This window comes from Lissotriton helveticus, chromosome 5_1 (assembly GCF_964261635.1).
Source record: "Lissotriton helveticus chromosome 5_1, aLisHel1.1, whole genome shotgun sequence".
Taxonomy (NCBI): domain Eukaryota; kingdom Metazoa; phylum Chordata; class Amphibia; order Caudata; family Salamandridae; genus Lissotriton; species Lissotriton helveticus.
Window position 1 is genome coordinate 498,429,076 of NC_136065.1, and position 22,618 is coordinate 498,451,693.

A 22,618-nucleotide genomic window follows, 5' to 3' on the forward strand; every position below is an offset into this window, starting at 1 on the left:
GAAAGTCCCAAAAGGTTTGATTACAGAGAAAGAGAGCATGTAAACTCAACCAGTCTATAGTGACAGGCAGCAGGGACATTGCCTAACTACTTTTTGAGCACCACTTCACTTCACAATTTCAGTAAATAGTAGTGTCGTAATTAGAATTTTTACACACTGGTGAACTTTTGCAATAAAGGTAGGCGATTCCAGAAACAAATCTCTATTGGCATTCACTAGATATACACTCTGGCCAAATAGAGGCCCATCGTTCAAGCCAACCCTCAAAAGATAATTTGGACAAACACGTTATGGTCAGAGATAAAGTGCCTAATAAAAATCAGGAAAAGTTCACAAATGGTTTGCAACTAAGTTCCAGCACCTGGCATGTTCAAAAAGCATTGCAGCTATTAATATTTTAAAAAACATATTGAGCAATACCATATTCAGTTTGTAAAGCAAACAATGATTTTAAATTATCTTGCTCACAAACATAGAGATAGTACAGGTATCTTAGATGAGTGTAAGTAACCTCTTTCCAGGGCTCTTTCACTGTGGAATTACCAGTCCTTCACCAGGAGTGAAAATTGGAGCAACCTAACTGCTCTCCTAGGGTCCTGTGCCCCCACACAAATAATGAGTCAAAATTAACCAATTAAAAAACGAATGAGGGAACATAAACTGGAAGTCCCAAAAAAAGATAATAATTAGTGCACCAACACCATTTTTATTTGATGTATCTGGTCTTAAAGAGGCAGCAGAGGGTGCACAGATTTTTAAAGAAAACGAGTAGTCTTTATCAAAGCTGCTTCATAGTTTTGGCCACTTAACTTTCAATATTGGTATGTGAGTTGTGCCCATAGATAGTTAAGTTTGTTAGCCAATCGATTATCTTGTACACTTTCCATTGGGATGGCCATAATTTGTGTCTCCACATTTTTTTCATCTAGGACTCCAAGTTCAGAACTTACTCAAGCTATAGTTGCTAATACATTTAAAGAGTCCATAGTGCTAACCAGGACAACATAAGCATATGCCAAACATGGCGCCATACAGATTAAAGGTTACATTGCTGAGGGAAGAAGAAACTACTGTGAAAGAAGACCCCCCTGAAAGGGTAGCCTGATCGGAGGACCGATAGACATGCTCAACAGCTCAGGATACCAGATTCTCCAAGGCCAGTCCGCAGCCACAGGAAGACTTGGGCCCGATTGTTCCTGATCTTCTTGAAAACTCTGGACAAGAGTGGTATTGGTGGAAAGGTGTATAGCAGGCCAGATCTCCACTCAACACAAAAGCGCCTGAGCAAGAGCCACCTTGGAAACTTCAGTGCGTAGAACAGATGACACTGCATGTTCTCGGCGGTGGCAAGCAGATGAAACCAAGAGTCCTCCCACTGAATAAAGAGAACTTGCACCACCTCCAGAAGGATATGTCATTTGTGATTCGCTAGGCATTTTCTGATGAGTTCGTACTCTCTGGTGTTCAGTGAGCCTGCCAAGTGTTGAACCACCAGGGAAATGCCCTGAGGTTCCAGCCATGTCCAGACACATAGGGCCTCCACGACACTGCCCGCTCTTTCTGTTGCACTGTGGTCCATAACCACCCGCACTAGGCCTTTCCTTTGATGGAGAGCAGAAAGGCTTTCAATGCCAACTGGATAGCTCAGAGCTCCAACAGGTTGATGAGGAGTCTGGATTCCGCCAGAGACCAGAGTCCTCTGATCTCCACCTCTCCTAGATGGCCACCCAAGCCCAGGAGTGACACGTCTGTCACTACCATCAGATCCGGTTAGGGAAGGGAGAGGGGACTGCTGATGACCCAATCACGATTCCTCATCCACCACTGCAGATCTTTTCCAGTGACCTACAAGATCTGAACCATGATGTTGCACCCATCTGAAGCAAGATGCAGGAGCCCATGAGGACCAGCAGCCTCAAAGTCTCACCGAAAACCACGATAGAGGCTGAAACATAGCCTGAATATACTGGTCTTGCCACTCGGGAGGATAAGTCTGAAACTGCACTGTGTCCAGAAGAGTCCTAATGAAAGGGAATGTCTGAGAAGGGATCAGGTGTGACTTTGGCACCTTGATCATGAACCCCAACGAGTGCATGAGGTCTGCCATAGACTGGAGGTGGGAGACTATTGCATGGAGCGAGCCCCCCTTCTACAGCCAGTCGTGGAGATAGGGGAAGACTGGTACCCCTAATCTCCACAAATGATTTGCAACCTTCACCATCACCCGAGGGGAACTGGTAAGGCCAAAGTGGAGCACGATGAACTGAAAATGATACGGCCTACCATGAACTGCAGGTAAGGTCTATGGGCTGGCAGGACGGGAATGTGGAAGTATGCGTCCTGCAAGTCCAATGCTGCCATCCAATCTCCCGGGTCAAGAGCAGACAGGACTTGACCAAGCATAAACATTTTGAATCTCTCCATTTTCAGGAAGAAATTGAGAGGGAGCAGGTCTAGGATAGGATTAAGGCCTCCTTCCTTTTTGGGCACCATAAAGTAGATGGACTAACAACCACAACCCACATCTGATGCTGGCACACTTTCTATGGCTCCCTTGGTCAAGAGAGCCGCCACTTCCTGGCGGTGTTGGGGGAATGTAGTCCTACGTCAGCATGCCGTATGTGGGTAGTATGGGTGGAGAGGTAGTTGCAAAGGGGAGGGAGTACCCCTGTGGACAATCAGGAGAACCCAGAGGTGAGATGTTATCGACCTCCAATGGTGCAAGTGATGGCGTATTCCTGCTTCCCAGTGGATGCTCATAATGATCGAAGGACAAGCTAAAGAGATTTTGAGGCTGCGACTGCTGGGGGGAGGGGAGAAATGGCCCGACCTCTCGCTACCTGTACCACAAGGTCTCTGGGTTACCATAACCCTGCGGGCTGTGATGGCTGGGCGAGTAGAAATACGGCTGGAGTCCCGTCCGTGGCCACAAAAGGAGTGAAAGGTGGACTGGGGTTGGCAAGGGCCCATAGAAAGGCCCATGGACCTGGCCACAACCCAGATGTCCATGAAGCAGTCCAGCGCTGAGTCTGCCTTGACTCCAAAGAGACGGAAGCCATCGAAGGGCACTTCTATTATTAGTGAGGCTTGGACATCCCCTGAAAAGCCAGTGGTTCTGAACCAAGCGATACCCAAGGGGATGATGGACGGAGCATTTCAGCAAATCAAACACTCACCCCCAGTCAACTGATCTGGGTTTAATCCATCACCATTCTTTAGCTCACTCCACCACCCCAGTTCAGACATGGCCATATGCAAATCAGTCTGACCCTGTGCCTCATGGGAACAGTCCAGCCCGAACTGCCAAGCCATGTCTTCCCTGGACCGGAAACAAGCATCCTGGGACCGGTTTCGGATTGATAATCCTCATCAGCCAGGCTATCTTGAATCCAGTGGTAGAGTGAGCAAGGGACCCACGTCTGGGCATACCTTGCCAACTTAGGACGAACAAAGCGATACCAAAGGGGATGATGGACGGAGCATTTAAGCAAATCAAACACTTCATCAGTGCCATGGGAGATGATTTGTGGGCCCTGAACCACATCAGACTGGAGCCAAATAGGGCCTCTAGCATCTGGCAGTACTGATGACATAAAGGAGTCCGAGGATCTGGCTCAATGACCACTAGCTGTGCCTTAGTAATCTCATAGCATGACATAAGCCTGTTGTCTGCCAACGTTGGTTTGGGGTCAGAGACTGGTGTCAGGATCGGATACAGCGCCAGTAAACAGTGGTGCTGGCCCAGAAGGGACAAACATGGACCTTTAAACTGGAGTCCAAGCCTGGACTGGCGTCAGTGTATGCCCTGAATTTGGGCATGCGGAAGCATTTAGTGACAGTTGAGGGTCCACCAGCAAAAGTCCAACAGAAGGTCCCTGCTGCTCCATGGGGCCTGAAGATGCCATGAGGAAGCTGGCAATGTCAGCTAGATCTGGAGCACTGCCTCCTTGAAGATCTCAATTTGCTGCAGAGTTGATGACGCATTAGAGAATTCGTAGCACATCAGGATCAACTGTGGCACAGGATCGTATTCGGAAGAGACTGGAAGTGAGTGGCTATTCAAGTGTTGACCTCACATCTTTTTTTACTGATTTCTAGTGGAGAGATATACTGGAGTGCCTCTAATGCTTCCTTACCCTTATTGCGCGTTTCAAGTTACCTTAAGACTCCAAGTAGAATCAGGACTTCACACAGGACAAGGCTTGTGACCGAAAAAAGAATGTGATCATGACCACTATTTTAAAAAGCTATTTCTATTATGATTGGTGTGGAAAAGTTGCACCTCCGGGTGCATGTGAGCAAATTTCTCACACAACTTCAAGTTGTGCCTGGAGTAAGGCACAAAAAACATGTTATGTGGGTCTGTAACAGAGAACTGTTTCCTGCAGTCACAGCACGGCTTGAACCCTGTGGTCTTCAGGGGAGTCTAAACGCATTTTGGAGTTGTCTGAGAACAAAGTTGGGAGTAGAGCACCAGATTTGCGTTGAAGGGTGCAGAACAAAAGGAAATACACCAGTAAGCAGGGGTTGCACCTATATGTAGCCCCGTTCCATCACTTTTGGGTTGGTAAAAGATAACTGTGTAGTCGCAGAGCACCCCTAGTTGTGCGCAGGAGTCGTTATTCGGAGAATGTTCTAGAACCAATCTGGAGCCTGGAATATGAGGTGAGGAATATAGAGTCAGAAGTAGCCATCAGAATAGGGTATTGTACACATCCTGGAAAAAAACGTATATGCAGTATGACCATGTTGAAAGCTGGGGAGGAGGGTGGGCCATTTAGCTTCAATGAAGATGCCTATGATCAGAACCAGTATTAAAATTAAGTAATCATTTCTTCTCATTTGTATTACCTTTTCTGATGGTCATGTACATTAGCTTTAAAAACATGCTCCTTTACTTAGCGGCTCCTGGCCATACAACAGGTTAAAAATCTTTTTAGCAGCCATTATGCATTGAATGCAAAGTGCCTACATTATCATCCAAACAGGTTTCTCATCACAGCTTGACCTACGTTAGGATCAGCTCTAGTACCCGAATCAAGATACTATTGTCTTGTGAAAGTGTGGATTGACTTCAAGGGGGCTGCCTTACATTTTCTACTAAAGGATTTTTCTCAGCCACGCTGTAGTAGTCATTCTAAATCAGTTTGGTTGAGTTTTGGGCTCCCCTCATAGCAGTTTATTAACCAACTGATAAGCAGTGCTTAATTTGTAATAAAATGAGTGTGGGAGCCCAAAGTTTTGGTTAGAAGTCTGGGCCGACGCTAACTACGGTTGGGGTCCAGATTATCAGGCTGTGTAGTCTTCATTCCACCACATGCCTCTTTAATCTACCGCTAGACACTCCCTGCCTCGTTATCTCACTCGTGCAGGTTCTTTTTCATGCCTTCTTTCTCCCTTTGCTGATGTTTTATATATCTTTCTCTTCCATCCTTTTTTCCCCCTGTTCTGTTTCTCTCTCTTTTGCTCTGGATTTAAGTTTGCTGAGGAACAATAATTGTTGGTCCCCAAAAATGAGTGACAGTGGGTTCTGCCTCAAACCAACCACAGGCTTAAACTAAGCACCGATGCCAACATTTGAAAATACTATTTTCTATCCAACAATAGATGGATTGCTTTGAAGGGGCCAATCATGTGCTTATTCAACAAAAGTTGACAAATAACTGATTTGATTTACATAACTCGTTTGCTTTGTGAAATTAACATTTTTAAACTCTCCTGACATCAATGAAATGTAAAGAATGCTCACCTTGTTGGTTAGTTTTTTGATTGCTATAAAAAACTGGTAGGGTTATGGTCTGGTTCGTATGAAAATCCCACACTGCATTTGGAAGGAAAGAAGTATGGGTCCTCATGACCACCTTATGGAAGTGCAATAAGATAAATAATGAGGTAAGCAGGTCTAATATAGACAGGGCCTACATCTCACTAACCCTACACGCTGAAATGATGGTCACCTAAAAATGTGCCTCCCAAGATAGATGATGCAACAAGGCCTTGTGATTCGATAAGTTTAATCTCCCATGGTGGTAAGCAAAGTTTAGTAGGAGTATGCATTTTTTAGGCCTTCCATAAGCCTTTAATGAGAGGACATTTGAACAAAGACACCAGAAGAAGACATTTTCTGTCTGCAGTGATAGCCACAAGATGGACTTTAATAGAAGAGAACTGTAGAAGACAGAATCAGTTATTTTTGGCAAGTGATGGGATCATAACCTTTTTCTTGACAACACAATAAACACATTTCCATTTATAGGAATAAAAGGTTTTTGTGGATGGTCTTTTAGCCTCCCTTAAGATCTCCATACATATTGGAACCATTTTCAGGTGACCATATAGTCTGATCTCAGAAGCCATGCTGTCAAATTTAATAAAGTTTACTTTGGGTCGAACAGCTGACCCTGTGTCCTGGTCATGAGCTTTGACATGCATGGGAACCTCTTCTGTGGTTTTATCAACATCTGTGGAAGAACCAGGGAACCACCACTGCCTGGGCCACTTGGGAGCAATTAGGCACTCTGCTGGATGGGAGGCATAAAACGTCAATATATAAAACATGCTAAGAAAGTTTGTGTGACAGTTTTGTGTTACTGGCAGAAGAATGGCTTTCAAGGACAAATTTGTGGGTAGGGTCCACAACCAAATCTATTAAGCCAGGGACAAAGGTTCCCCAATTAGTTTCGATAATGTACTGTCATCGTGTTATCAGTCTGAATGAGAGTGTTGATCATAATCAAAAATGGTAGGAAAGCAGTGAAAGCTAGATAGCCAGCTTTGAGCTCTAAAGAGGTGATGTGAAAATGACTCTTTTGTCAACCAGATGCCTTGAAATGATAGATGACTTAACTGGGCTCCCCAGCCAGACATGGATGCATCAGTGACTGCTGTTTGCAAAGAAGGATCTTGATGAAAAGACATGCCTTGTAGGAGATTGTTATTTTTGCACCACCATGCAAGCAACTGCTTTGCTGCCCTCAAAAGTAAAAGTTCATATTCGACGTTTTCATTCCACTGAAAGCACTGATCCTCCAGACACTGCACAAGGAGCCTCATATGCAGTCTTGCATTTGGAACTATGAAAATGCACAACTCCATCAAGCTAATGAAAAAGGAGATTTGACGAACTGCTGATTTGGGACTCTTGAAGAGCAGAGTACACTTCTACTGTCTTGATGATACTCTTTTCTCTGAAGGAAATACTTTTTCTTGTGATGTCTCTAGAGCTTCTTCTAGATAGGACAGGGACTGTACAGGGATTATTAAAAAATGTTAAGGTTCATTTCTACCCCCAATTGATAAAGCAGTTGACCGTAAGTCCTGAATCCTTTTTTGAGGATTTTGGGCTCTTAGCATGAAATCGTCCAAATAGGAGTATATGAACATTTTCTAATGACAGAGATGAACTATCCCCACTGCCATGCTCTTAAAGAAAATCAGAGGGGTGGACTTTAGACCAAAAGTATATAGTGTGTACTGAAGTGGGAATGACCTACTACGAAGAATGGAAAATACCGGAGGTTCTTCACAGTGAACATGTGAAAATAGTAATCTTGTAGGATTTACAGCATACATCAAACCTCCACGTGTGAGATGAGGAACACTTTGAACAGGGGGCTATCATGCAAAACTTCTCTCTTTTGATCCACTCATTCTAAAGATGCAGATCTAGAATTGGTGACTGAACGCTTTCTGCTGGCCAATTTTCCAAACCAGGTATATCTTGCATGACTGTCATTCCCTAGTGAAGGTACAGGGCTAGTTTTATCACTCTTTAAAAAAACATCAGTGATGAAGTTTCCGTGTGAATATTGGCCAAATTGAACTTGGTGGGTGGCTTTGGTGGTACATGCAGTGGATGGACTTTGAATTGCAGTGAGTAGCCTACTTTTGCAATATTTAGCACCAACTTGTGATCTGTACATTTTTGACACTCTTTTAGATGTTGGTGCCCCCTTATGTAGTGACTAAGGGAGGGGACCGAAAAGGTCATTTTTTATTGTTTGAGGGCAAATCCCCTGGTGAGCCAGAGGACTGGTTCTGAAGCAACTTGTTCCTTGATGCTTGTATCTGGTGGTATGGGTACATTTGGCCCTGTTAATCTTGCCGAGGTTGCTGCTGCTGCTGGTAGCTCCAGCGAGGGGACTGAACCCTTCCATGAGAGTGGTGTCTATGAACCCTGTGTGTGAATTGTGATCTGTAAAATCAGTGCGCCTCCTTCAGACCAACAGCTTTAAGAGTCTCGACTTTATTCTTAATTCTCTGCATCTCTTCCTCAGTGAGCTTACCAAAGAGCATAGAGTGTAAACAGTAGATTTAAAATCTTTAGTTGGGTGTCTGGCTTCAGAGAGGTAGGACGTAGACAAGAGGAGTGCATAAGGACATTCTATGGCAATAGCCGGCAGCCACGAGGTCAGCTGATTCTATTGCAGAGCTGCTATCCTGATGGGAAACAGGTCGTCACCCCAGAGTGATACCTTAGTTAGAAAGTCCTGATAACTGTCTCTGCATGAGCCTGCAGCAAACCTCTGCAGATTGCCCCATACCTCCCTTCTATCAGCTCAACAGAGCAGTTGCACTTGCTGTTGCGAGCTCCCTGTTGGTCATCCCATACAATTTTGTTCCTGCAATATCCATATGCTTACTTCGCTCTATCTGGTGGTGCTGATGTTACCGGTGCTGAAAACAGCTGTCTGCAAACTGCAGACACAATTATTTAATCTGGCTTGAGAACTAATCAGAAATATACTGTCTGTATCCGGAGTTAAAAGCTCTCATAAGTCAGGTACAACAGGCAACAAAGTCCTGGGTGAAGCCCTTGGCTGTAAAGTCTCCATAATTATGAAAGCATTATGTTGCATTCTTTTCCTGGGAGGTACTGAAGTTTCGTTGTTCCTGAATGACAATGTCATGAAATGTGTTAATGCCATCAACAGGCAAATTCCTAGATGGAGAGGATGTCAGATAAGTGGGAGTGTAAGAGGAAGAAGTGTCTACATCGAAAAGGGGGGAAATTGATGGAGATCTTGTTCAAGATCTTCTCTGCCTACACTTAGGCGAATGCATAGAAGATCTCGACAAAGGCTGATCAACCTCTACATCTCCAGATGGTAACACAAGCTTCTGCAGAGGCTCATTTATAGTAGAATACCAAGATGCTACTGGTCTTTTACACGTAGGAGACATGGACATGAATCTTGTCAGTTTTTAGGGCTTCAGCAGAGGTGGCAGATTTCGAAGTTGTAGAAGTTTCTGAAATTGGTCGTCAGCTGGGATGATGACATGTGGAGGCATCACCAGACTGAGATACTGAGCAGGAGAAGAAGACTGAGTCTTAACCTCTTTATAGAGGCAAAAATCAGGTGAATCGCTCAATGTGAAAAGTATCAACGTCGATCATCTTGTCATCGAACGGTGACATGATGTTAACTGGTGTTGTGACCTCGAGTGGTTGCATGATGGCGAATGGCATTCAACGGCGAATGGAGCTTCGAAGGCAAGTGTTATCTTGGCGTTCAATGGAATTACGTCAGCAGTTCTGGTGATCCTGAGATAATGCATGGCAAATGTGATGGCCTTGAGCATTTCAATATCGTAGACTTCCCGGTTGGCAAGTGACGATGGCATGCCACCGCAATAATCTTATCCTCAGCAGCAAAAAAGTGAGCCATGCCCCCTTCGCCAACATTGATGTTTTTGATGTTGAATGGGGATGTTGGTGCTGATGATGCCTTTTCTCATCTTTTTGATCTGCCCCATGGGACTCCCTGGAGGAGGAAGACACAGTAGAGGTCGAAGTTGGGAGACAGGCCTCCCAGAACTAGTGACGGTCTGTGGTGGTTTTCTCCCTTACATACAAAGGGAACTTCACAAAAAGTGAATGCAAAGTGCTAAAAAACTGATGGAAATAAAAGGGAGACATACCTTAAAACATATATCAAATCACCTGACACTGAGGGAGGGGGAAGGACGCCACCATGTAAGATGTGAATGTCAGACATAGTACTGGAATGAACTATTAGAAACATATTCAGAGATGCTTCCTGCGGCATCCTGTCCTAAAGATATTTGGGACCCTCCCTGCCAATCCTGCTGACTGAGACTCAGGGAGAGGATGGCTGGGCAATGAGCTGAAAAAAATGTATTGGGCCTAGTTGAGCGCATGGGTAACAGGTAATTCACAGATACCTAGTGACGTTCTCGCTGAGTGAATATCGAGAGAAGATAAATAAGAGCGACCAACCAAATCTATAATTGATGTACGGCCTGATAACGATAACATTGTGCATGGACTGTGAGAGCTGAATGGTAACTATCGTTGGCATAATGGCAATGTTATGACCAATGTAATCCTGTAATACACCTGGATGATCTCTTAATTGCTGTTCTACTTTGGTTAAAAAAAAAATATTTAAAAAACACACCTTTAAATACATTCTAAAACTAAAAGACAATATGTAGGGTAAAAAATAAACTGCAAAGTCTGACAGGATTTGTTTACAAAAACTGGAGCTTAACACCCAGAGTTCAAGAATGTCAGTCACATAAGCTAGAACAAAAAATAACTGACACTGTGTTGCAACTAATAGTAAAAGGCATCTTCTGATATGGAATTCTTAAAGAGGCGGCGTATTTAGTTAACTCTTCTAAAGTAGGCCTATCAGGCTGGTCTTTTTCTCTCTATTTAGACATGTTAGGTATCAGGCTCTCGTCATAAGTCCTGCAATATAGAGTTGGAAAGTTCATCCCTAAACTGGCCTTTTGGAGGTCATTGGTATTTCCTTATGTTTAACTCTTCACCCTCTCACATCTATACATATAGAATAGCAGTTTTACGGGGTCCCCACATGAAGTATGGCATTATTCTAAACTTTATGACTATCCGTGACTATCTTGTGATGCAGAATGATTTTTTTCCTGACTGAATATGGTATCTGGGGACATTTAGCAAGATGAGAAAGTTGCAAAAAGACATCCAGGATAAACAATCAACATCCGAGAAATACCTATCCAATTAATGCCGGACCTTGCTTTTACTGCACAAATTGTGGTAGAATTTTAATTGTTACTTACAGGATTAGGGAAGACAAGAACAGGAAATATTGTTCCTTCAGTTGCTAGATCTCGAAGAAACAGTCCACCTAGCTTCACCATGTACAAACAAGATTCTCTCCGGGGAAGAGATTCAACTCCAATTTTTACTCCTAAAAATAAAATAGAAAAGTTATTGGCACCTTATTGAAGACTTCATTTGAGTCAAAGGGAATCCTGAAACTTTGCAAGTATTTATTTACAATGCGTCATTTCTTAAAATCAATACATTTAATTAATTCACCCTTAAATTAACTGATTTCCTCTTTTCAGGGAACTGATTTCCTCTTTTCAGGGAACTCTATATATATATATATATATATATATATATATAAATGTACAATTTAGCGATTTTTAGTGTGCAAATCTTCTCAACGCACGAAGTGTTCGTTGCTAAACTAGTGACTGCTTATGATTTCCAATCGCAGGAAAAGCTAATTGTGATATGGGTCCAGTCAAAATGACGACTTTCGCTTCAGGAGTCACTAGTGACATCACAGAATCAGGAAAAGCAGGAGTAGCAGTCCAGAAGTGCACAAAAGAGGTGACAAAGTTCCTAAAAGCACCCTTGCAAAGCAATAGCCATGTGATAATAATTATACAAGAAGAAATAGGAAAAAAAAGAAGTTCAATGACACTGACCTTGAGATCTTGGAGGGGGTGGGTGCTGTAGAAACGATTAGCTGTTTGGCAAAGAGTCTCTGATTGTCCCAGATGCCAACAAAAAAACAAATATGGGCTTGCATATTGAAACAAAGGGTAACCGAGCCAACAGAAGATGGCAGCAACAATATAGATATCAAGTACAGAATCACCTTCCATCTTCATTGGGAAACAGACAGAGTACCTTACTTCTAGTAAATACCATGGACATATCTGCTCCTACACGCATCATGCCAGGTAAGCCCTTGCTAAATTTGTAAATGTCAAATATATTTTGGGAGACTGGTAGTAGAGCACCATAACCCACACATCATGCACATATGCTAAATTAATTTAGAACGCAAGGAAGCATAAACTATGTCCATGCACCAAAGAAATTATTGCAGGACTCACATTAGTATTATGCGATGCAGCAAGGGACAACTATGCCAAATAAATAGTTGAACTTATTGAAATTATAAGCAATTAATTTTCCCTCCCACAAACGAGATCCTTAATTGTCCCACTCATGCACAGGATCTTTGATAGAAAAGACCCATGTTGGTGTTTTTAAAACATATTTTAGTAGACTATTTAAAGGCTATATCGGTCTGATTACATTCATTTTATTATAAAGAATCTTTATCAAGACCAGAATTGTATTATTACTTTATGCAGATGAAATGGTTGTTCTACGTCAAATTCCTAAAGTTTGCAAAAAACAACTCACTGCATTAGAAAATTATGTTAATTAAGACTGTTTAAACATACATGTGAGTATGACCAATGTGTTGATATTTGGAGAGAAAAAGTTCTTGTGTTCATGGTGTTTGGGTAATGAGACGTTTGAGACTGTTAAGCTTAAGCAAAACAGATGCGTAGGTGTCGGAAAGATTGCCTAGCCTGAATCAGAACTAATGCAATGTCCTCTCTTCATGGGAAGTGCTGTTTCTATTCCATGTTTGGAGGGTTCTCAGTCATTCCATCATTAAAGGTTTACAAAAAATGTTTTAACTGAGGCCGACCTGCATGGTAGTCCTCCTTGATATTAGATTTGATCACTAATTTACTACATTTTGAAACCGTTTAAGCTTTTGTGAAAGCCTTTACCTAGAACTAGACCAATGAAAAAGGAATTGTACTCTTGAACACTTAGGTTTTAGGATTCTGCGTTACCGGATTAATGAAGGTAGTAACACAATAGCAGGGATGGCTTTGAAGGAATTACTGGTGAACAAAAAGATCTTGTCTAGTAGTAAGCAGCAGTTCTTCATTGTTTTGCAATGTGTCTGTAGGAAATTAGGTGTAGTGGGATAAGTACCCACCTTAAGCAATAAACACAATCCTTGTCAGGGTAAATCACTAAAGTCACTAAATAAACCCGAGCTCAACCCCTTGGTAGCTATGGCATAAAGCAAACAGGCTTACATTCGAGGCAATGTGTAAAGTATGTATCAAAAGCTAAAACAACAATAAAGTCAAAATGCCACACAATAAAAAACAAAAAGATTTAGAAAATAAAATCTAACAAACAAAGGGACACCAAAATGACAAATATCCAGTAAAGGGAATCGGAGATATGAATTTTCAAAGTTATAAGTAGAAAAAGCACCATTGAAGCACAAAGTGCTAATGATAGTCAATGCTCATTGTAAGGATCAAGGTAAAATGTACGGCTTGCCGCGATGGAGCGCAGTCCGGATATACCAATCAGGTTCGTCCTGGGCAAGAAATTTTACCTTCTGACTTAGGTATTTAATTCCCATTGAACACTCCTGAAGCCCAACAGGGCCTCAAGGGAGGCACTTAAAGACTTGCTTGCTAAATTTCCCTGGGACTCACTGTCCAGCATGCAGAGTGTCATCAGGAGGACGGGCCACAGACACTTACAGCCCGCGCACTATAGAGTGCCCACCACCTCCTGCGGCGCAGGACATGCCTGGGCAAAGCCCAGGCCAAGAGCAGTCCCACCCACGCCATCGGAGACTGGAGGAGGCAAGGTTGCCCCCCCCCCCTTTCTTCTGCCTCCCATTTCCTGTTGCTTTAACTCCTTTCACCAACTGGTTACTCTTTGAGTGCACCAGTGGCCAGAAAACAGGTACTGCGATCCCCCTGCACTCACACCATCTGTGAGTCTGAGCAGGACTGTGTGGTACTACACCAGGCCATTATGCAGTGTTGACCATGTGGGGGAACTTTGATTACATGTATCAACTGCAATCGAGTCCCAGCTTTGTCCGACGTCTGACTGCGTAACCCAGTCCCTGGAGGAAACCAAGAAGGGGCGGGGAGCAACCTGCTAGCGCTAACATTTCCTGTTCCTTTTCCTTGACTGATCCTCTCGCCCGAGGTGCTGCTATCCCATTTACGGTCCTACTGAGGCCCACACACACCTGCGCTTGAGGATCGGCGGCCGAGCCTGTGTAACTATCAACTGTTACAGAAGCTCTTTTGACTCGTTTGCTGAGAGCAACGCAGGGAAGAAACCTGGAACTAGGGGAACATTTGGGACTGCATGGTTGCTCTTAATTGGGGCAATGTTTTGACTGTTCCCAACCTTTCATGGGGGCAGATTGGCCATATTTTTAGTCCCTCTGTCCCAAAGGGGGTCAGAAAGCCGCTTGACACAAGGGAGTTTTACATTTATATGTCAAGCAGCCCCTTGGGCAAGGGGCACACTCCATTATGGGGGTCAATATTTTGGCAGTTTTCTACCCCTCCTGGGGGTAGAGGGCAATTCTAGGCCCACTAGACATCAGGAAGTGAGAGAAAAGTGGGGGGGGGGAGAGGAGGAGGAGAGAGAGAGAGAGAGAGAGAGAGAGAGAGAGAGAGAGTGTGATGTATTTACTATGGGTACTGTATCGATCCCCCTATTTCTGACCCTTGTCTGGTTAATAATTAACTAGCAGCCATTCAACTGCACAAAAACCCGTTATCTGATTAGCCATACAACGGCACAGAAACCCGTTATCTGATTAGGTCATAGCGCATGCCATCTCATTAGGCAAGCACTATTTCTCCAGCCCCCTAATAGGCATACGGTGTTCTCAAAACAAATCAAACCTACAGCGACCTGGGAAATCCCCGCAGCCATTGTTTTGATTTAGCCGAGAACTTCAGTAAAGAATGTGCGAACGACCAGTTCGTATGACATCCTTATTGACGTATTTATGTCCATCCTTACGTCAATCTCGGCACCTTTCAGGTATAAATAATACCGACATTGCCTTAAGCAAACACACGAGGTGGTGACAAGATTGGAGCAGCGAGACTTGCCGAGGAGCCCAGCTGACAGCGAAGCCCACAGACGCTGCCCCTCCTTTCTGACGCGCTGAGAGAGAGACGCTGCCTTTTCTCCTGCCGAGAAATCCAGCTCCGGCGCTTCCAGCCGCCCTTGCAGGCAGCTGGGATATCAAGCCCTGAGATAGAGATACCAGCCCTCCAGCCTTCTAAATCCCAGGTACTGAACTGAATAACCCTTTGCAGAGAATTCTTGAAGCAGACCCTTGGCAAAGCAAACTTAACTTAAACTGCTACTTATCTACTCCCGCCCACGTATTAGGCTTAGGTCAGGTACATTGGGGTAGGCGTAGTTAGAAGCACCAGTTGAGTACGATTAGTCAATGTATATATGTATGTATCTATTTTATCCATTTTAAGTATCATATGGCTAAGAAACCATATCAATGCTTTTACAGTATTATTTTATAATTCTGTTATTACTGTATGCACTTTACTTAACTATAAGTATTGCAATAATAGCGATTCATTTCTCTTGTATGAGAAAAGAGACTGATCAATAAATAACATCTTTTTATTGAACACGCCCGTCTCTTCCTTTTCTCTACAATCTGGTGAAACTAAGAATGCACTGAACTGACTGAGTAAAATAAGTTGTCTTTTGTTTTCACACGACTCTAGAGATATACTCTTGATTAGGGGAGAGAAAAGTTGTCATGTTCTATGGTTGTCAGAAACTAAATCCCTTCTTGTCTATCCAGGGAGGTTAAACTCCTCCTTGTCTATTCGAGAAAGTTTCTAGTGAACTCTGAGCTAGCTGGCAAACACTAAACTTTAAGTCTAATATCGTCAGTAGAAGACCTAGTGTGTGTGTGTGTGTGTGTGTGTGTGTGTGAGAGAGTGAGAGTGAGAGTGAGAGTGAGAGTGAGAGTGAGAGTGAGAGTGAGAGTGAGAGTGAGAGTGAGAGAGAGAGAGAGAGAGAGAGAGAGAGAGAGAGAGAGAGAGAGAGAGAGAGAGAGAGATATATAGTGTATGGGTGTACTAGAGTTCGGCTGCGTGTATCGGCATTTGGCTGGCGGAGTGTGTAGTCTGGTGCTTGGCTGGCAGAGTGCATGAACTGGCATTAGGCTGGTGATGTGTGTGGCTGGCGGTGTGTGGACTAGTGCTTGGCTGGCGGTGTGTGTGAATTGGCGCTTGGCTGGCAGTGTGTGTGGACTGGCACTTGCGTGACGGTGTGCATGGACTGGCGCTTGGCTGGCAGTGTACGTGGACTGATGTTTGGCTGGTGGTGTGTGTGTGGCTGGTGGGGTGTGTATTGACTAGCTCTTGGCTGTCAGTGTGTGTGCACTGGCATTTGACTGGTGGTGTGTTTGAACTGGGGATTTTGCTGGCTGTGTGTCGACTGGCTTCTGGCTGGCGATGTGTGTGGCTGGCATTTGGGTGCCGATAGGCAGGCATAAGGTTTTATAATGTTAACTGTTTTATTTCTTGTTATTTGCCTATGTGATTGTTGTGAGAAGTTAGCCTGGCATATGATGTCCACTAGTTCTAGTGGGCTCCTTGCACCAGTCTAATCAACCCTTATTGATGGTGGTTGTGAAGTCAACCTTATAGAAAGATATCCTAGTGGTAGCATGAACCAGCAGTCTTCAGGCTTAGACTTCAGTAGGCGAGTTAAGCAAATTGTTTTACCATATATAATCCCTTGAATACCAAATGAAAGGACACCACACACGGTTTATATCAAATATATATGTATTTAATCTAAACACAACCCCTCTGCACTCTTTATGAGGTCAGAGGTAAAAATACAATACAAGTCACACAGTTAATACACAATACGTTGCACAGTATACGTTATGCCCTAGGGGCCTCACTAACCATATACTAAGAAAGTGGTCTAAGTACCACGTGAGAATTAGAAAGCAGGACTAGGGCCTGTGGAATCGCTGGGGCTACACTAAGCAACCAAAGGTTAAGAAGTAAGAGACCTATGGGAGTCACGTGCAGTGTCTAAACACAGGCGCAGGCTCCCATTGACTTTCTATGGAGTTCGTAAAAGTTACAAAGTTACAAGTTAAGGACACTTTCAGATGGACTAGGACGGAACCCTTTTAGACTTAGACACTAGGAGGGCCAATGCCCTCGAGACTACCAGAGCACTCGTGTTACCTCACCCACGGAAGCCGGGTGCATAGGTGTCTTTTGATGTCGGGTTTCGTCGTCGTTTTCTATGGAGAGCTGCAAAGAAGTGCTGCAGGCGACGAAAGGAAAAGTGTCCGGGTGGATCCAAAGATGGATCGGAGATGTGAAGAACCTGAAAGCAGGGGGGACAGAGTCTGGGTCACTAGCCAGTGACCAGGAAGGAACCAGGCGATGTCGCGTGCTTTGAAGGTGAAGAAGGTGAGTTTGTCTCTTCAGCCACGAGGTCCAGGAGGCATCGACAATGACCAGGAGCTGGATTCGAGCTGTCCCACGATGGATCTAGATGACTGCAGCGTCGGTATCCGGATTGGACCCAACAAGCCTTGGCAACCGCATCCCATCAGGATGTCGAGATTGGCTCTGTTGCAGACCAGCAAGGTGTGTTACGCTTCTCCTTTGCAGGGAAGCTGGGGCAAGCCTGGAGCAACCAGGATAGCAAGTTAGATTCAGGATGGCGTCTTCAGGGGGCTCACTAGCCAACGAGCAAGGAATCAGGAAGACGATTCGAGAACAAATGTGAAGGCAGGGCCCACGGGACACACGCGGAGTGTGGGGGCTTGGGCTTCGGGTCAAATGATGCTCGGGCTGGGGCTTCTCGTACCCCAATGCACTAAGGCTTCAGAAAAGGAGTGCAGGTAGCAAAATGCAGGATGTCCAAGATGTCCGGTCCCACGTCTCGTGTCCGCAATGGGTCTCAGCTTTGCTGTGGATGTTGGTGGGGGTCAGAGAAGTCCAGTTCTTGAGTCGCAGAGTCTTCGGGTTCCGGCGGGAGCCTTGAAACTGCAGACCGGCAAAGTAGCTGTTGGTGCCTGTTTGAACAGGATGGTCACTCCTTGACCACAAGGGAGATGTCTTCCGTCTTCTAGTCAGAATAGAATGACGACGGTCCGAGAGTTCTGTATCAAAGTATCGTTCCAGGATAATCTAAAGTCCTGGGGACATAGCTCCTATACTTATACTAAGGATGGGGGCTGGATTACCTGCCAAGGTCCCTCCTATGGGTGGACCTGAGAAAGGGGTGGTTACACCCCTTTCCCTTTGTCCAGTTTTGCGCCAGTGCTGGTGCTGGAGTGCCCCAGCAACTGGTTTGTACCGGGCTATGCATGGAGCACCTTGTGTGCCCCAGGCAGTGTCTAGATGCATTCACTGAATGCAGCCCTCCCTCCCTAGGTGTTTCTCACCTACCTGAAACCTGTGACTTTGATAGTGATATGTGACAGGAGAGGCTTCTGGAGCATGTCCGTGGCCTCTGCTTCCACTAGTACCACTTTTTTGACTTTGTACGGAGTTCGCAAGAGCGAGTTTTCCTTCAGAGTTACGGATGGCGTTAAGATTCATCTTTGTGCACTCACACAACGCAGTGTTTGGATCTGAAACACCAGAGACAGATATCATATGGGTGTCAGTCATCAGTACTTGTCGGCTTAAACCCAGCCACCTTACAGGGACACGTCTTCATCATGGTGGAAGGCACTCAAACAAAGAAACTTGTATGCAGAGGTGACGCCTATATATAGGGATTCCAGTGCCCATATATGGGGCGGGACAAAACTAACAAGGAGCCACATGATGACACATGTCTATGGCAAAAGGGTTGCTACAAAGGTTTTCGGACAGTCTGATGGCTGGGGAAATTCACAGGTGGAGGAATCTCGAGATTGTAACAGAAGAAAAAGGTACTTACCTTAAAATCGCTCTTTCTGGTAGATACTCTGTCTACCTGCAGATTCCTCACTATTTGAATTTAAAATCCCAGGCTCCAGTCTGGATCTGGAAACTCTTCAATAGCTCTCCACTCCGGTGGGGGCACTAGTTCCACTTCGGCGCCGTACGCAGCTTCCACGTGTCACCACCAGAGCCATTAAGAGCCCCAGTTGGCGAGCTGACCTCAGGTTTTATCCGTCTTTTACACACCTTCGAGGCAGACAGATGGAACAAAACAGCAGGAAGACAGGTGCATCATTTTGTATCATGTTGCTACCTCATCGAGAGGACATGAGGGATAAACAGCCATGCAACAGGGAGATTGGTGTTGGTGAGGAATCTGCCATTATCCACCAGAAAGAGTTACCAATGGTAAGAAACTATTTCTTCTGATGGCTACTTCTACCTGTAGATTCCTCACCATGTGAATAGATTCACCCAGTCAATACCCAACTAGGAGGTGATTACATGGCTGATTATACCAAAAAGTCTTGAAGGACTGAGCGTGCAAAGTGAGCTTCCCTCCTCACTTCCAAACAGTAATGCTCCACTAAAGTGTGGCAGGAAACCCAAGTCGCCACATTGCAGATGTCTGCTACAAGCAGTACCCGTGCCAGCGCAGTGGTAGAAACTTTTCTCTGGAGGAAGGAGCAAGTATACCTTCTGGAGGTTCCTTGTGTACAAAAGAGTGGCACATCTTGATGCACAGGATAATCTATGTTGATAATGTCCTCTTATGCAATAAATTGGCTTTCAAATTACCCACACAGCCCACAAAGAGCTAGTCATCAAGACTGAATATGTCTCATCTAACAGAGCCATTAGAGGAGGTCTATGGGAAATAAAGACATGTAGATTATGTACACATAAAGTGTATTTCACTCCCCACTAACAACACACTTGCCGTCCCTCCTCTTAGAAACAAAAATTCTGAAAATCCAAGAGAATAGTTATGAGCTGTAGTCAAGTGGATGACAGTCCAACTACAGGGACAAGTGGTCCATAACCGGTTTTACATCCTATTCCGGAACCTAGAGAATATTTGTCAGCTACACCCCCTCTGCTTAGAAAACCAGTTGTGGGACCATGACAACTATAGTAGCCAATAGTCAGCTATGTCATAGGCCAGCAAGAGGCCCCATTAGCATCTAATGAAGATGCCACCACACCTTCAGCTACTGAACTCAGGGCGATGGAGAGGTCAATGCTGTGAAAGCAAAAATAGCAACAAAGAGGTATCATTGTTTGATCAGAGGGTGTTTATAGCACAGTTGAGCAGATCAACTATATCGTTAATGGCTTTGAAACCACAACGGAGTTTCACTGAAATCTGTCAGGCAGTCACTGCACTGTGTGGTGCTATAAAGGAGGACTCCATGGCACACAAGTGTCATCAACGTTGCACTGGTAGCAGCCTAAAAAATCTTTGTTTGATCAGTGTATAGACTGGTCACCACCAAATCCACCATCTGCAGATTCACAGTAAACATTCACACAGATTTGGTGCAATACAGTGGAGATGTCTCAAGGGCCTAGTACACGTCATGAATGCACTTGAGATGGTCCAGCCGGCCAATGCTACAATAAAGGCAATACTGCCACCAGCAGAGAGGGATGAGGGTGCGAGCATTACCAGAGCATCAGGATGGAGGGAGACACAGCAAGGCATACTATGAGTCAAGGTGGGAAGTCGTTGGCACTGCCAAGTGAGAGGCCAAGAGTGCACAGATCCAAAAGAAGATAGACCAAAGCAAAGTTTAACAGTTATCATATTTCATAAATTCTGTTTGGGTCTTTCAGTATGACAAAAGTACATTCCACCAGAGATCTGTGTGTGTGGACTGCAGTAAGGTGTAATGATCCATGGATGTATGGATTATGCACTGTCACCTACAACATGGATAAGAAGACTTACAAAGGTCTTGGCCATGCACTGGTTAGAATATTGTGTGTACAACTGTAGTGATGTATGTAACAGTCACCTGTCTCCTAGCTCTCCTCATAAAGGGTACAGGGAAAAAAACATCTTTGTTCCCATCAACAATGTCAGTATTGAGCAACTCTGCACTGAACAATACTTGTAAATTCAGTGAGCTCTAGAACTATCAGATCCTGTATTTGTGCTCGATATGTGGTGAAGGTTGGTAGGGGGGGCAATGATGCTTTGAAATCTGAGCTAAAGTGCCCTCCAGAGGGAGTAGGAGTGCTTAAGCTTCCTCCTCAATGGCTAAAGTTTGGATTCATTCAAATGAGGTGGATGTGTTACTACATACTATGTTGTTTCAGGCCTATGGCCATTTTACTTTATATACTGTTTGTTGTATATTTTACACTGTTTACTGCTATTTTAATGTATCAGGATTCCCAGCTTGACAAGGGGGGAATGATTCATGCATGTAAATATATAAAAGATCCAATGTTGGAGAAAAAACCCAGCTACACTAGATAGGCCTTCTGGGAAAAGATACAAGGAGCTGTCAACACAGGACATGCGCATGCATAGGGAAATGCTGTCTGTGTTGTGGTGGTCTTCCTCAAATAGGCTGTAGCTCTTCTAAGACGTCAAGGATTACTATTCTACTAAACATGTACCAGCCATTAACCTTTCCTGCTATTTGATCAAAGAGAGTAACTCTCTGCCAGAAACGTTTCTTCCTTCTCCTCTGCTGAGCTCAAAATAGGCACGTCCCTTTCACAGTGGTAGATAGGGCAGCAATTTTGAAAGACTGCTGTTACAGTTTGGGTCTCCTTTCAAAGTGTCCCATATGTTACCAATCATTTCGACCTGGTGTCATTTTGGAAATGCCATGTGCCGTTTTTGTAACTTTGCAATTTGCTAATGATTCATACATACAGCTTACATATTCGCTATTTAGTTAGTACTCACAATTCCAAGTCGCCTTTGCTGAATTTGTTGTTCATTCTGTAGGTTGTTCTATTTTTTGCAATGTTTATTCATCAATGTGTGTTATTGAGGCGTGGCGCAGTGGCCAGAGCGGCTGCTCCAGAGCGCGGTGCTCACTGTTCGATACCTGGTGCCGGCAGCAGCACAGCATCATGTGACTCCGGACAATAGCTCACTTAATCTCCCACATGGCCCCCAGCGCCTTGAAACCTTGAAGGTTGATATGTTTGCGCTTTACAACTATGGATTATTATTTGTTTTTTAAATTGCAAATCAGTTTGAGACTGATTCTCCATTTGCATATGCGTTGTACATCAAGTCCTGAAGCACTACTGGACATTATAGGTGTGTGTTGTGCCCCAACATCCTTAAGATGCAATTTCGTACTTTGGTCAATACACTCTGATTAAATCGGAGTCTTTTTAGGCCAGAATAATCTACAGTCCTATGAAGCAAAAAAAATTGTGAGCAAACAGACTCTCCTTTATTAATATTTTCTTCTCAACTGGCGGTTGTATAGTTCTGTGTTTGAGAGCAAGTAACTTTCCTGATAGAATTAGCAGACATGGCAATCTATCAAAATCACGAAGAACAATATATAGAAGTCTCTTGCATATATGATTGTTGTTCACTCTGTAGCTTTGAGAAAGCGTCACCTAGACACAAACAAGTATTTACAATGCAATGGTCTCGGCATCATTAAAGGTAGAGCTATTGGCATTGCTCATGACATTTCTTTTTTTTTCTTTAAATCATAAATAAATGGCATTGTCATTTACATTGCCAATACACAGCACTCTGCACTCAACAGCACACAGCACTCTGCACTCAACA

At 44.1% G+C, this 22,618-nt stretch overlaps 1 protein-coding gene across 2 annotated transcripts in view; it reads right to left on the bottom strand.

The window, feature by feature from the left end:
* VPS13D (vacuolar protein sorting 13 homolog D) overlaps positions 1-22,618 on the bottom strand; it is a 2,979,414-nt gene that overhangs the window by 2,753,730 nt on the left and 203,066 nt on the right. For both annotated transcript variants that reach the window (XM_078642819.1, XM_078642818.1), the window contains exon 14: positions 11,071-11,201. In XM_078642819.1, coding sequence (XP_078498945.1) covers positions 11,071-11,201 — 131 coding nt within the window. The remainder of the gene's footprint in view (positions 1-11,070; positions 11,202-22,618) is intronic.